Source organism: Acomys russatus, chromosome 32 (genome assembly GCF_903995435.1).
Source record: "Acomys russatus chromosome 32, mAcoRus1.1, whole genome shotgun sequence".
Lineage (NCBI taxonomy): Eukaryota > Metazoa > Chordata > Mammalia > Rodentia > Muridae > Acomys > Acomys russatus.
The window spans coordinates 44,979,799-44,995,136 of NC_067168.1; the positions used below are offsets into that span (position 1 = coordinate 44,979,799).

At 54.6% G+C, this 15,338-nt stretch overlaps 1 protein-coding gene across 1 annotated transcript in view; it reads right to left on the bottom strand.

Annotated features, from left to right (window-relative positions):
• The window catches only part of Scn5a (sodium voltage-gated channel alpha subunit 5), an 88,278-nt gene that overhangs the window by 36,211 nt on the left and 36,729 nt on the right, over positions 1–15,338 (bottom strand). Inside the window, exons 7-14 of the mRNA XM_051140000.1 lie at positions 12,089–12,319; positions 10,451–10,514; positions 9,302–9,443; positions 8,722–8,919; positions 8,153–8,332; positions 7,307–7,678; positions 3,438–3,570; positions 2,433–2,671 (exon numbers count right to left, since the gene is read on the bottom strand). Coding sequence (XP_050995957.1) covers positions 2,433–2,671; positions 3,438–3,570; positions 7,307–7,678; positions 8,153–8,332; positions 8,722–8,919; positions 9,302–9,443; positions 10,451–10,514; positions 12,089–12,319 — 1,559 coding nt within the window. The remainder of the gene's footprint in view (positions 1–2,432; positions 2,672–3,437; positions 3,571–7,306; positions 7,679–8,152; positions 8,333–8,721; positions 8,920–9,301; positions 9,444–10,450; positions 10,515–12,088; positions 12,320–15,338) is intronic.

Here is a 15,338-nt window from a genome sequence, read left to right on the forward strand (position 1 = left end):
GTAGTGAGCCTCCATGTGGGTGCTGGGAACTGAACACGGGACCTCTGCAAGAGTAGCCAGTGCTCTTAAACACTGAGCCATCTCTCCAAGCCCAGCTCCAAGCTGTTGCATTTTTAATTCCTTTGTTATGGGAGGCTTTCCAAGCTATGTACTGCGCAATGCTGCCTTTGATTATGCGATGGGCGACAGGCTCATCGGCTGCATTCTCTTTTACAGAGTCCCCCTTCAGAGACATGCTTGGAGCATCTGTCTCCACGCCAAGTTTACCTACCTAAGGTTATTTTGGTGGCTCTGTTTCTTTACATTAATATTTAAGCCACTTGGACTATATTAAGTTCAAGAAAACCAAAGCCTTTCATATTAGTAATAAAGCTATTCAAACAATACGAAACGCGGCCGTTACCGTTACAGAGTCACTGGTTTAGTGCGACTGTTAATCACAGGCTGGCAGTCAGGGGAGCCACCAAGGTCCTGCACCACATCCAGCCGCTGCCCAGTCCAACCCAGTGAAACTACACTCCGCTTAAATCCCACAATGACCATCCGCTCAGCACCTGCAGCAGCACTATGAGACCGCACGCTGAGATGTATCGATAAGCCCCCGGCTGCACCACGAGATGCTACACTTGAAGAAAGTACCAGAATAGCCAAATGGGCTGAAATGACTGGAAAAATGTTGAATAAATTCTGCAAACGACCACTTAAAAGTTCTAGGTTTATAAAGCAGTTACGGAAGAAAATATCCACAGCTTGCTGTGCGTGTGAGGTTGAGAGGGCCAGGTTGGCTGTGAGAGAGACTTGAGACCTAGGCAGGGGCCGCCTCACCTGCCGGAGCCATGATCCTAGGGACTCTGGCCAGTCCTGCTGATGACCTCGGGGGTAGGGGTGAGGGGGTGGGGGAGGGGGGAGCTGGCCGTGTCCACATGTCAGGATACAGTGGATGCACAGGAAGCTCTACCCCCTCCATGCCGCCCCTTCTGCCTCAGTTTGTCCACCAGATGTGGTTTCAGGAAAATTATCTGAAGGAACTCAGACATTTTGACTCCTGGGGTCAGTCTCTGTAACAACAACAGCTACAGTGCCATCTACGCTGAAAGCCTGTTGTCCGTGCAAGTGGAGGAAAGCACGCCACCAACATTATCTCATTCACCGTCATTAGCTTCCGATGAGGCGCAGATCGTCTGATTCTTGCATTTATTAAATTCAGCAAATACTGATTGTGCCAATTACCAGGACGAAGTAGTCTGTTTGAGGTTCCATGGTGAGTGAGAGCTGAGTCAGAATTCAAACCCGGCTCTGCATACCCTTGACTGACTCACCCCGCATTCAGCTATCCATCCGTCCACCTTCCACCCACTGGCCCGGTCACCATCTACTCACACGTCCATTCTCCTCTCTTCCTTCTACTGTGCAATCATCCGCCCACCCATCTGTCCATCCCTGCCTCCCACGCTCTCCTGCTCCCTAATCATCCACTTGCTGTCGCCTACAGATCCAACCATCTTTCCTCCCTCTTCCCTGTCTCTCCCACATCTACCTGTGCATCCAACCATCTGTCCGTCTCTCAGTCCATCACCTCTTATCGTCTGTCTTTTCCTTCTTTCTTTCCTCTCTCCCCAAGTGTCTGTCTGTCCATCCTCCTCGTCTGACTCATTGCTCTCTTATCACCCATCCATCCATCCGTCCGTCTCTCTGTCCATCCGTCCGTCGCCCACCCGCCCTCCATACTTTACACCCACCATCTATTACCGTCTATCCTCATCTCTATTTTCTTCTATTCTTCATTTAATCATACATCCCTTTATCTCTCACTATTTCTCGCCCCCCCCCCCACCCCCGGCTTGGGTTTTTGAGACAGGGTCTCTCTGTGTTAGCCTTGGCTGTCCTGGACTCGCTTTGTAGACCAGGCTGGTCTCGAACTCACAGCGATCCGCCTGCCTCTGCCTCCCGAGTGCTGGGATTAAAGGCGTGCGCCACACACCATGGCTTTTTTCCCCCCTCACTACTTCTAATAATAACAACCCATTTATCTCTCTGTTCTTCCCTTCTCCCATCCACCCAGCCACTCCCCCTTTCTCTTCCCCATTCAACAACAATCCCCCTCCGCCCACCTCCCGCCCCCACCCCCGCCCACCTCCCCACCATACAGGAACAGCCCCTTCCTTCATGCACTTTCCTTCACTATTTACTCACCATTGTCTCGGGTCCACCCCCCCCCCAACCCGACCCCCACTCACTTTCGAGTTTGAACATGTTGTTCACAAACTGGGACCCCAGCCTCCCACTCAGACCGGCACTCCTTTGCTCCTTAAAACCTGACTCCAAAACCCCCTCCTCATGCCTCCAGCGACCTTGGCGTGCGGGGGGGGGGGCCCTTTCCCACAAAGGCCACGCCATTTCAGGGGAGTCGACGCCCGCCGGGTGGTCCTCACCAGGTTCCCAACCTGCAGCATCTCCTCGAACTCGGCCGTCATGTTGTAGTGCTCGAGAGCCATGAAGAGCGTGTTGAGCACGATGCACATGGTGATTGCGAGGTCGGCAAACGGGTCCATGACCACAAACCTCACCTTCTGCTTGATGGACATCCAGAGTGGGCAGCACTCCCAGATCAGGTAGCGCTGGGCAAAGCGGTTCCAGCAGGGCGGGCACTTGCGGTGGGACTCCTCCAGCTCTGGGGACAGGCCAGGGAGTTAACATCTGCACCTGGTGACGCTCCCTGGGGAGAGGGCTTGGGACTTGCATGGAGGGGGGGCGGGCGGGGCAGGCTGCTAAGGGGATGGATGGGTGGCTCGCATCTCAGCTTTTTACTCTGGAAATGTGGGAGGGGAGGGCTGCAAGGATAAGAAACAAGGATGGATGTGAAGGACAGGCGGGTATGAGAGATGAGAGCTAAATGCAGGCTCATGAAAGACAGGGCATGGGAGTGCTCGGAGCAGGGCAGGCTGCAAATGAGGGCAGCAAGCAGAACAGCCAAGTTCCGGTGTAAGGGCACACAGGATATCGGGGTGCTGGGATAGGCTGTAAAACACAAGCATTTGCAGCCGGGACAGGCTTGGGAGTGTGTGGAGTTGCCTACGGCAGGACCAGCTGAAATGGATTCAGAGCCCACTGCAACCATGGAAGTGGACATGGCAATGGCTGAGAACAGACTAGGAGAGGAAGGGCATGCGGGAGACAGGGTGGTTCTAGGCTGACTGAGGTATGCTTGGGAGATAAGTGGATGGGGTGGGGGAGGGCCCGGGACAGTGCAGGATGGATGTGAGGATACCTGGGAAAGATGTAGCAGAACCAAAGAAGAGACCAGAGAACAGACAACATTCACAGGCAGAAGAGGAGTCTAGGAGAGGTATGGGGGTCAGGAGTGGGGACAGTCAGAAGACACTGAGGAGTCTGGAGTGGAGGAAAGGGAACTGGGAAGGCAGGGGAGGGACACTGACCTTCCAGGGCGCTGGTGAGGACACTGACGGCACTGAGTGCCCGCTGCCTTGCTCCGGGCTCCTCAAAGCCATCTGCACACGGAGCCTGCGGGGTCAGCATCTGGGGCCCACCGGGCTCCTCCGATGGTGTAGTCTGCGTGCAGCGAGGGGACACAAATCAGCCTGGGAGGGGCTCATGCTGGGAAGGACTCAAGAAGATAGGGCAAAGCCTTGCTTTTGTGCCTTGCTCTTTGATTTTAAAACTGCAGTTGTTTATCTGTTGATTTGTTCGAGTGGGTGTGTGCACACGGAAGTCAGGGGACAGCTGGTGGGAGTCAGTTCTCTCTTGCACCAACCGCGTGCATCTCTGGGACTGACCTCAAGTCATAGATTGATAGCTTTACCCACTTACAATCTCACTAACCCTTAATTAGTTAGTTAATTAATTTTTTGAGACAGGGTCTCCTGTAGCCCAGGCTGGCCTTGAACTTGACATGTAGCTGAGGATGTCCTTGAACTCCTGATCTTTCTGCTCTTACCTCCCAAGTGCTCTTGGGGTTACAGGCGTGTGCCACCATGTCTAGTTCATGCTGTGCTGGGGAATCAGACCCAAGGCTTCATGCATGCGAGGCCGGCACTGTAACTGCTCTCACCACTGAACTACATCACAGTCCCAAGAATGGAAGTCTCGACGGGACAGCGAGCGCTGGACTTGCGAGGCTAGCCCTACTCCAGCTAACAACCCTGGTCCTTGCTCCCCCCGTCCACCATCTCCCTTCTGTGCTCTCAGGCCCTTCTGGTGACAAAGTACCTCGTACATCATTAGAACACGCGACAGTGGCCTTGATCAAAGCTCTCGATTACCAAGGGCAAGAAAGAGGCTGGAGAGATTTAACACACCCTGGGATGACATTCACAGAAAACGCACACACTGCACAGCGCTTGGATGAGGCTGGGGCCAGCCATGTCATGCGGAGGAAGTGTGGTTGTATCTACTTAGAAAATTTTAATTTTTAAAAAAATGATTATATTTTACATGTATGGGAGTTTTGCCTGCACATGTATGTCTGTGCACCATGTGTGTGCCTGGTGCCCATAAACACTAGAAGAGGACATTGCATCCCCTGGAACTGGGGTTGCAGATGGTTGTGAACCTCCACGTGGGTGCTGGGAATCAAACTCTGGTCCTCTGGAAGAGCAGCCAGTGCCCATAACCACTGGACCGTCTCTTCATCCCCATTTTTAAAGAATGGTCCCGAGATTCCTTGTCTTGTAATCCAGCTCCATAGATCCTTTTATATACACACCAAAACGTGGAGAGATGACATCCATTGCAGCTCTAGTATCTAAACAAAACAGTCAGCCAATAGGAAGACGATCTGGAAGCTACTGTGGCTACAGCCCGACCCTAACCTCTGATAAAGACAACAGCGAGAGGCTGACACCCCCACGAGAACACCTCCAGGACAAGATCTGCAGGACAAACGGCTGACTGTTCAAGTGCTCACCCTTCTGGAAGTGGGGCTGGGCGGAGTGAACGGGACAGAGCATTCATTTTATGAACTTCCGAGTCTGCACTGCCTTCTGATAACCTCTTGCAAATAGAACGCCGCCGGTGGCAGCACAGTCACACCTCAGGGCAGCAGCTGGTGGGCAGGCACTCTGGGCTCACTCAGAGAGGCCTCCCGTCTCTGTGTCTCCGTGCTGACTGGAGCCCTAGGTACCCAACCATGGCTGTTTGCAGACTAGAAATGGGCTCACTGGGGACCAGCTAGGAGCGCTGGCTCGGAGCAGGCAAGGCCATCCTAGAGGCTTCTGCCTGCTAATCTCTTTGGCTTTTCAAACGTTCTCCATCTTGGTCGCTAATTCCTTTAACCTTACAAACGACTCTGCCTTGGCCTTGCTAATCCCTTTAAGTTACAAACGGGCCCTGCAGAAGTGAGAATGGGTGAAGTCAGAGTTCCCGGTAATGAAGTGTGTGAACTTGGATTCCTCCCGACATGCGCAGCACAATGAGATGATTTTCCCCCTAATGGGATTAGGAAATTCTATTAGAGCTCCTGGCTGCTGCGCTCTGCCTGCCTGAGGCCGGGGCTCCAGAGCCGAGCCTGGAAGCCAGATACGCCACCCTCCAGGTGATGGGTCCTGAAGGACACAGAGGACTCTGCAGCCCTCACGGGTCTTGAAGTTCCTCTTCACTTCCTATACAGGACTTGGACACTTGGCAAAGCATCCCAGAAGCCTCTGCTAGCTCACGTCAACAACACATAGTAACGGTAACCAGTGACACACTCAACGGGGAGATCTGGCCTAAGCCTGGACCTGTTTCAACCCTCTTGGTCCTGCCACCTGCTGACGTATGTGCTAAATCTGATTTCCACTTCGCAGGAAATTGAGGCTCCAGATGATTAGCCCGTATAACGTCCCACGGCTCGTGGCCATGTGGACCGTGCCCTCCCTCTTCGCACCACCTCCATTTTGCTGAGGGGACTTTTTAGGCACTGTGTGTGGAGGTGCAGGGGCCAGCAGAACACCTGTGTGCCCCTGACAGACCTTCCCCAATGAACACCTGGCTGGCAAGCGCTCTAGCAGTCTACTCCTTCTGTTCTGATCACAGTCACCTCATGGTGCCCCAAGCCAGACAGGCTCTTCCTCAGGCTGTCTGCACTTTTGCGGTGCGTGACACACCTTGGCATTTTGACAGTGCCCATCGCGTCCCTGGATGTCTTTAGATCCGCCCACGTTAGCCATTTTCATTTTCACCCATTACATGGATGAGGCACTTGAGGCGCAGAGGAGTAAAAAAACTCGCCAATAGCCATCCAGCTGGTAGCTGTGGTCTGGCCTCCAAGCCTAGGTTTTAATGTCAAGAGCATGGACACTAACCAGTCTGCATGTCAGCCCTCTTAGCTGTAGAAAGCAACTGGTTCTTCTTGTGGTCACTGCTTAAATGCCTCCTAGTGTTTGGGGGGGTCCCCCTCTCCTTTTCCTGCTCCCACTCCCCACACCTTGGCTGGCACTGAGTTACAAGTCAGTAAAGTACTCGACTATTTCTTACTGAGTAACTGTCTAGAATCCCAAGTGTCTCTTTGCTACCTAGCCCTGGTCACAGCCTTGCTTGTTTCTGACTGACTGATGCCAAGGCACCTGACAGCACATGAACTCTGGGACGCTGGTCTAGGTCTACCATGGCACCTCAGCACTGGCACATCATCAGGTGTGACATTTCCAAGTCCTTCACTCATCACTCTTATCACCCTATGTGCCTGCCTGCCTGCCTGTCTGCCTGTCTGTCTGCCTGCCTGCCTTGTCTGCCTGTCTGTCTGTCTGCCTGCCTGCCTGCCTTGTCTGCCTGTCTATCTGCTGCCTGCCTGCCTGCCTTGTCTGCCTGTCTATCTGCTGCCTTGTCTGCCTGTCTGTCTGTCTGCTGCCTACCTGTCTGCCTGCCTTGTCTATCTGCTGCCTGCCTGCCTGCCTTGTCTGTCTGCCTGCCTTGTCTGCCTGTCTATCTGCTGCCTGCCTGCCTGCCTTGTCTGCCTGTCTGTCTGTCTGCTGCCTGCCTGCCTTGTCTGCCTGCCTGCCTGCCTTGTCTGCCTGTCTATATGCTGCCTGCCTGTCTGTCTGCCTGCCTGCTCTGTCTGCCTGTCTGTCTGCCTGCCTTGTCTGCCTGTCTGTCTGTCTGTCTGCTGCCTGCCTGTCTACCTGCTGCCTGCCTGCCTTGTCTGCCTACCCAGCTGGCATGGAAATCCTGATGGGAGAGATGTTCTGGGAGCGGGGCACACAGGAGATGCTTGATCAACATTTAGTGAATAGTTCTCAACCTGGTACTCATCACCAGTTTGGGGAAGAGATCTGGGTTGGTGTTTGTAGGCCAGGGGGCGCTGGCTCACCGTGTCTGGGAGTCGGTCCAGCACCATAGGGCGGAGAAGGTGGCTCCCTGGGGAGGTAGCCTCTGCGTCTCCTGCCCCCAGCAGAGAAACTACCCCATTGCAGTCCACAGTGCTGTTTCTTTTGCCATTGAGGACATGACCAGGAGCCGAGGTTCCAGAGCTCGGCTGGCCTTGGCCGCTGGGACGGTGCAGGGGCCAGGGCACCAGCAGCGATGTGCGGTGGCTCTCACTGTCCCCTGCAGTGCTGTTCTCATCATCTGCAAAATCTGCCTCAGAGCCCTGGTCCCGTCTCCGGAAAGTGAAGACACTCCCTCGGCTGGAGCGACGCCGCATCGATGTCCGGCTGAGCCCGTGGGTAAGACTGAGTCGATTCTGAGGGCACAGGGAGGGTGTGTGAGCCACGTGTCCCAGCCTGTGCTTCAGCCTACCTCTCATGGTGCCAGCACAGCTTGCTTCTCAGAGCACTGAGGCTTCTGTGGGAGCTGGGTGGGCTGGGGTGGGTGTTTAGGAAGACATGGGGTGACCTCTGAATCTCCTGGGGTCTCTACTCACTCCAGTAGCTCGCTCTGGACCTGGAGGTGGGGCTAGGCTGGGCAGCAAGAGGTAGGCCCAGCACCCGCACCACAGGCCCCGACCCCTAGTCCTGGCCCTCTGACTTGAGGGCTAGTGTCATCGACACACAACCCCCACCCTGGTTCTCCTTCACTTTAAGGATGGCTGTGGGAAACTGGAAGGGCTGGGAGAGGCTCCAGGAGGCCTTTCTTGGAAACCAAGCCTGAGGTTGGGACCACACCAGGGGCCACCATGATGGGTTTTTTGCAAAGGCCAGAACCACGTCAGGATTACCAGTGCTCTGGGGCCATCCTCTGAATCAGACTTGGGGACCCTGTCGTCCCCACCATCCTCCGTCCCCGAAGACAGCTGTTTCCTTCTCTTACTCCTTCTCTCACGGTTGGATACTGGGGCCAAAGGAGACATCTCCAGGGAGCTACGGGACACAGTATCCACACCCCTGATGGTGAGAGCCTGGAAAAGGATGGAAGGAAGGGTGTTTGGTCATGGCCAGACTTTGGGTACCAGGCTGAGGTAACCCGTGTATCTCTCGGTGGTTTGGTTTGCCCCCATCAGACTGGACTCAGCATGGGGACACGGTGGAGGTCATCCCAGGCAGATCCACAACACATTGGGAAAGATGAAGAAGCCGGAAGGGAGAACCAGTAACTAAGCAGGGGTGTGGGACAGGTGAGAGGGGAACAGAAGAAGCAGGAGAACAAAAGGACAGTGGTCTTCTAGAAGGCTCGCCTGGCCAGGAGGGCCCTGGCGGGAGCAGTAATGGGAACAGACCGTACACAGAATGCACCACCTACCAGCCTTACCCATCATGCACCACACCTTCAGGCACCGCTCTCGCTCACCTCCTGTTCTTTCTTGAGCATCTCCATGGCCTCCTGGAAGCGCTTCTCCTTCTCCTCTGTCTCTGCGATGGTGGCTTGGTTTTGCTCCTCGTAGGCCATGGCCACCACAGCCAGGATCAAGTTTACCAGGTAGAAGGAGCCCAGAAAGATGACAAGCATGAAGAAAATCATATAGATCTTTCCTGCGGACCTCAGGGTCTGGGGGAGCAAGGGGGGGCCAGAGGTCACCCTCACTGAGGCTCCGAGTTATGGCATTTCTAAGTCACCAGGGGTTTGGTGTCCTTAAGCCTGGCGGTCATGTGCTAACCCCACAGGAGAGAGCATCTCACTCAGAAGGAGGCAGGCACCTCACCTAATGTGAGACTGACTGTTCTATCTACAGATCACACAGGGTAGAGCAGTAGCTACTCCAGAGAGTACCCTCTGTAAGAAACTTGAACTTAAGTTACCAGCCCACTTCCCTGCCCACTCCACAACCCTCACCACTGAAAAGCTACTGGGGGCATTTCTGGCTAGCCATCTGTGCTGCCTGCCTGGTGTCCATGCCTAACACCCGACGCTGGCCCAGGCACCCGTGCACCTGCTGGTATAGGCGTTCCCAGCAGTCCTGCGTCATCAGGCGGAAGAGCGCAAGGAAGGCCCAGGCGAAGGAGTCGAAGCTGGTGTAGCCATGGTCTGGGTTCTCACCTGCCTTCAGGCACCGGTAGCCCTCAGGACATGTCCTGTAGTCAGACACACACACACACACACTCTGTCCCATGCTGTGAGGGACCCTGCCAGGCTTCTGGGTCCTGTCCCCACGATCTTGTTCTTGCTACGTTCATGATGGGCCAAGTCGCCATCTTCCTCTCTCCTAGACCTATGTGGAATCTCTAAGGCCCACATCCAGTTCCCTTTGCCCATGACACACCCTTCCTGGAGGAGGAGAACTGATCCCTTTCTTGGCTTGTCCACTCCATGGGGAGCTGAACATACTGGGAGCCCCAGAGGCAGAGAAAGATCAGCGAGGCTTGGCTAAGTATAGGCAGAGGCAGGGTCACTGGGTAAAGGGCTGGACTGGGCTGCATCTGAAAAAGTGCCAATCACACACACATACATACACACGCGCGCACGCAGAGTTCAGTCTCTTTCTCTCTCCTTGACAGGGTGTGTATGTGTGCATGTATGTGTGTGTGGGAGGGGTAGAGAGGAGAGAGAAATCTGGTTGGAGAAACCTACCCAGTGCCAGGATATTCCTAAGAGTGACTCAAACCCCAGATTCCCCAGATGTCTCTCCCACAATGGAAAGAGGCAGCAAAGTGAGCCCCGAAACCGATTTCCAACACAGTGAGCCTGTGAACCCTCATCCTGTCCCAGACTACCTGGAAGTTCCACCTGGAGACCGGGCATGTTAGGCTACAGGCTTGAGGGTCTGCATGGCCTTGAACAAAATCCAGCTGCTAGACTGAGGCCACGCCCACCCCTTAAGGGCAGAAGGAGAGATAGCGGCAAGGTCTCGTTAGGACCCTGCAGGGTGTCCTGGGTGCCCTCCTTCCCAGGCCCATCTTTAGGGTGCCCCCGTTTCTCCCTGCAGATCTGTTCCTGGTCTGGCTTTGCCAGTTCTTTCTATAGACACTCCAGGGTTCTGGCCAGGAAAGATGACCAGGGGAGGTGCCACTGTCTTAGAATTGGGGTGTCAACAGACGCAGCAGCTGGGAAGTACCAAAGGCCAGAGGCCTGTCCCACCTACCCGGCGTCAGAGCTGTTCCCGCACAGTAACACATCAGTTGTGCCATTCTTGAGTAGGTAATTTTCTGCAAGAAAAAAAAAAAAAAACCTGGATGTGAGTGGCACGGGTGCCCCAGCCTCTGGGTGACCCAGCCTCACACTGGGTTTTGAAATAGACATCACTGGTCATCAACTTCCCTTTGCTTCTCTGCTGGTCCTTATCCTATGCCTGGCCAGGACTCGGTGGGGGTGGCCCTGGCTCCTTCTCTGAACTCATCCTCCTCTTTCGTGTCTCACACACTCTTGAAGACCCAGAAAGGCCTGGGTAGGGCTCACCTGTCCCTCTAGGCAGCTTCCGCACCCAGCTCTAAACCACCCAGGGGGCCAACCAGGCCCAAGAGAGGCCCTGAGCCAGGAGGCAAGGGTCTGGGCACAGCTCCAACTTGGCTACTGTGCCATTGTGTGGCCCACTGCCACGACAAGCTGGTGGAAGAGATGCCTGCCAATTACCATGGCAACACAGTGGTCTGTTCTGATGGGGCTGGGTCCAGACCAGGTGAGACACAGGCCACCTGTCCTGCTGTTTCTCCGTCAGTCACCATGACCCACCGTTGTCTGGGAAAGCATTTCTTTAAGCGTGGTCCTGACCAGTAACAGTGTCTGGGATGGGCCGAGCCACAGTTCACCAAATGCAAGCTACCCTTGATTAAGAAGCAGGCCAAGGGCTGCAACCTGTGTTTTCTGGACCTTTCCAGGTGACTCTGATATATGACTCTAGTTTGGAGCCATTCATTTCTGTGAGGTCACAACAGCACCACCCCCACACCCGCTCGCTGATCTTTGTCTGCTTGCTTTCCAGTGGGGTGCTGGTACATGCGTGTAAGAGGCCCTGACTTCAGGGGAGCCCTCTGCACCCTTGTAGACTGGCATCTGGCCTTGCCCCAGCACCTTCCTTTGATCTAGATGGATAGTACTTCCTGAAAGAGGGGGTGACCAACAGCCTGGAGAGGTGATAAAGTGAAGGAGACACACAACCATACAAGTCAGCTTGTCACGACCTTCTGGAAGGGTGTGTGCACATCAAAGTAGCAGCCTGGACACTCAGCAAGGAAGCTGAGTCGAAAGCTCTTAGTCCAAACATGGTGCCTCTCAAATCTCACTAGGGTCAGAACCATAAATTGTGGGTGTGTGTTTGTGCGTGCGCGTGACGCTTATGGAAGGGTCACAGGTCAATGTCAGGTGTTTTCCACCTTATTTTTTAGACATGGTCTTTCCCTGAACCAAGGCCACCGATTTGGGTATCCTGGCTGGCAAGTGAGTGGCTCTCCTGCACCTCCCACCATTGGGGTTTCAGGTGCACGCTACCACAAGTGGCTTTTAAATGCAGGCATTAGGAGTTGATTTCAGGTCTCCATGCTAATAGCAAGCAATTTATTGACTGAACCATCTCCCTACCTTTCAAATACCATCCTATCTTTCAAATACCATCTTTCCAGCTAGCCTGGGAGCCCAGGAGGATTACAACCCAAGCTTAGAGTCCCAACCATGGTTGATCGGGCCTGGAGACCTGCCTGCCGCCCACTAGTGAAGTTTGGGTGGGAGACGCCGAGCTTTGATGGGTCTCCCAGCGCTCTCTCTGGGGGCACAGTCGAGTCCATACCTGGGTCATTGAGGTAGTGGTCCAGAGAGTCCCAGACTAGGCCATCGGCCTCCACAGAACCGTTGGTGCCATTGAGCTCAGTGAAGTTCCGCACGCACTTGTGCCTCAGGTTGCCCATGAAGAGCTGCAGGCCAATGAGGGCAAAGACGCTGAGGCAGAAGACAGTAAGGACCATCACGTCGGCCAGTTTCTTCACAGACTGGATTAGGGCTCCCACGATTGTCTTCAGGCCTGGGGAAAGTGAGACCGAGCGTGAGGCCACCCACAGACATGCTGCTCTGATCTGATCCTCTGGGTGGAGGCTGGGCCTGTCGAAGGGCACAGGGCCTCCCTGAGTCCTGCACTGAACGGGGCTGCCACCAGGCATGTCAACCATAAGGCAGGGGGAACGTGAAGGAAGCTTTCTCTTTCTGGGCCTATAAGACCAATGAGCAAAGTCTTCAGCCGAGCCTCTCCTGACTGGCAAGGGTGAAGGCCTCAGCCCCGCTTTGTGTTTTCAGAGTGGCTCAAAACTCTTTATTCCCCACTAGCCCAATGTATGAATACATGACATAGAGTGGATGGAAAGTGTCTTAGGGTCCCGTTGGGACTGGTCCCAAAGTCCCCAGTCTCGCCTTTTTTAAACATAGCCCACAGCAAAAGAAGCTGAAGTCCAGACCCATTTTAAGCTAATGCAGGGGCCTCAGTCTGATCTGGAAATGGGTAGAGACACAGCTGCTCCTGGTGGGGTTTCTTCCTGCTCTACTGCTGGGACCAGCTGTCTTAGAGATACAGGGTTTCAATTATGTGAAGGAAACTAGGGAAGGCAGGGTCTGGGCTAGGGCTGGGGCCCACCAGTGTGTAGGGCAGATATGGGGCTCTAGGGGAATTTTTATCAGGGTTGGGGTGATGTCTAAGGGGGTGGAGCCATCTTTGGGGGAAGGCAGGGACTAGGTTGGGCTGTACCCTTCTTCCTCATTTGCCCTGACGCTTGGGGCCCTCTCCATCCCTCCCATCTCCCCGAAGCAGAGTGGCTGTGGTCTGTTAGTTGTACACTCCAAGTCCTTGCAGAAGCCAGCGCCATACAGCAGAGTGACAGAAAAGCATGTGTCCACACATCCCATCTGACCCTCAGCTACTGTCCTAGGGCAAGTTGCGAGCAGAGCATCAGGAGCAAGGGGCTCCCCTGCCCAGCAGCAGGGCCCCAGCGCCCCCACCACCCACCAAAGCGGCCAGACCTCAGGTTAAGCTCCACCCACTGTCCAGCCCATTAATGTGTTAGGAGCACCTGTGACTATTGTGTCCACGGCCCAGAGACAGAGAAGCAGTGATGGGCAGACAAGAGAGAGGAGGGCACAGCCTCCTCACAACGTCACCATCACCGCTGCCTGCCCAGGGCTCTGGCACTTGGGACGCTATGGAAATCATCCTGGCATATGTTGGCAACTGCCCAGTGGGTGGGGGTGGGGTAGGGGTGAGGGTGGGGATGAGGGTGAGAGTGGGACCCATGTGTCCTTTTCAGTTGAGAACTCTGAGCACCTAGTGGGAGACATGTGTGGGGGTCTGGTCCTCTAGCTTGGAGACAGATGCATTTTAGGGGCACATGATGGCTGTGGCTTGGATGCCCACCTTGAACTGTACCCCAACAGTCAGGCTAAAGGATCTTTGGCCCAAATATATTCTATTTGGGGCTGACAAAGCAACTCCGGCCTATGGAGACAGCAGCAAAGGTCACCACTCTTTAAAGCCTTCCCTGGTAACCAAGACAGAGTTCATGTATGTCAAGAATGGCTTCAAACAAGTTGCAGGTGTTTGGAGTGGCCCCTCTCTGACTTCCTCCTGGGCACTGCTGAGGCTGCGTTCCCTCAGGCTACAAACACCACTTTCTAGAGCCACTCTGAGAGCTGCTTTCTGTTGCCTGGCTTAGCTGCTCGTGGCCTCAAAGGGCTTGTTAATGCCTCTTTACCTTGTGCCTTTCTGTAGTGCTACGAACTTGAACCCTAAGCGAGCCGTCTGTATGTCTCTACCTCCTCAGTTCTTTTATGCACTTTAAAACTTGGAGGCAAGATCCCTGCCGGGCCGTGAACTCGCTATGTAGCTCAGGCAGGCCTTTGTCTCCTGGCTCAGCATCCCAGGCAGCTGAAACTGCAGACTCTTCTGGGCAGGGATTTGGAACTAGGGTGGACACTGGGAAGATGTGGCCTTGCTGTGCACATATCAAGTGGGGTCTGGGGTCAGGAGAGACATTCTGACATCTAGTCTAAGTACAAAATGGTCAGGAGCTCCGCTTATTAGATTATTAACCTGTAACCAGGGGTCTCCATCTCCTAATGCCCCGCGGGTGGCAACGGGCCTGGAGGTCACCAGCACGGTACTCTAGGAGCAGAGGCACTCTCTGGTCCAGGTGGTTCGTAGCTCTAAGGCACCTGCTCCCTTTCTCTAATGCTCTGCACCGTATTTTTTGAGACAGGGTCTCTCATGGCGCCTGAAGCTCACCATTTCTGCTAGACTGGCTTGGCTGGTAAGCCCCCAAGATCTGCCTGTCTCTGCCTCCCCAGCCTGAGGGTGCAGGCACAGGCCACTAGAAGCAGATTTTTAAATGTAGCTTCTAGGAGTCGAAAGTCAGGTCCTTAAGACTGCTATCAGCACTTACCCACTGAGTCACCCTATCCCCCCAGCCCTCTAGGCACCTTCTTAAGCGCCTTGCCCAGTTAGTACTGAGGACAGCGTACTCACACAGGGGCTCTTGGGATCTGCTCACTGCTCCTCCAGAACAAGCCCATAAAATAGGGGGAGTCTGAGCTCATGCTAACCTGGGGAGAGTGGGATAAACAGTGGGGGTAAGAGGCTCGAGGGGTCAAGGTGAGTGGTATCACCTTTAGCGCCAAACTCTGCACACACATGGGCTTCTGGGTACTCTCCCACGTGAACAAGTGTAACAGTTACTGCTGAGGCTGTCTGGGCTTGGGTTCCCCGCCTCCCCGCCACCCCCGCCCCTGGTACAGTTGCCAACATCTGTCAAGGAGGATTTCTTCCCGAGGCTACCATGCACAATTTGCTAAACCTCTACTGCGCCATGCAGCGAGGGCTGGTGGACGCCAAGGTCCGATGATGCCTGTCAACAGAGTACGCTTTGTGTCATACAACGGGGGTGGGGTGGGGTGGGGGGGCAGAGGCTTGCACGTGCCACCATGCGGGACACCTGGCTGGGATGTGGCATTCAGTTGCAGAAGACTGCTACGGGTAGGCCGGTTCCCTCGAACACAGTCCT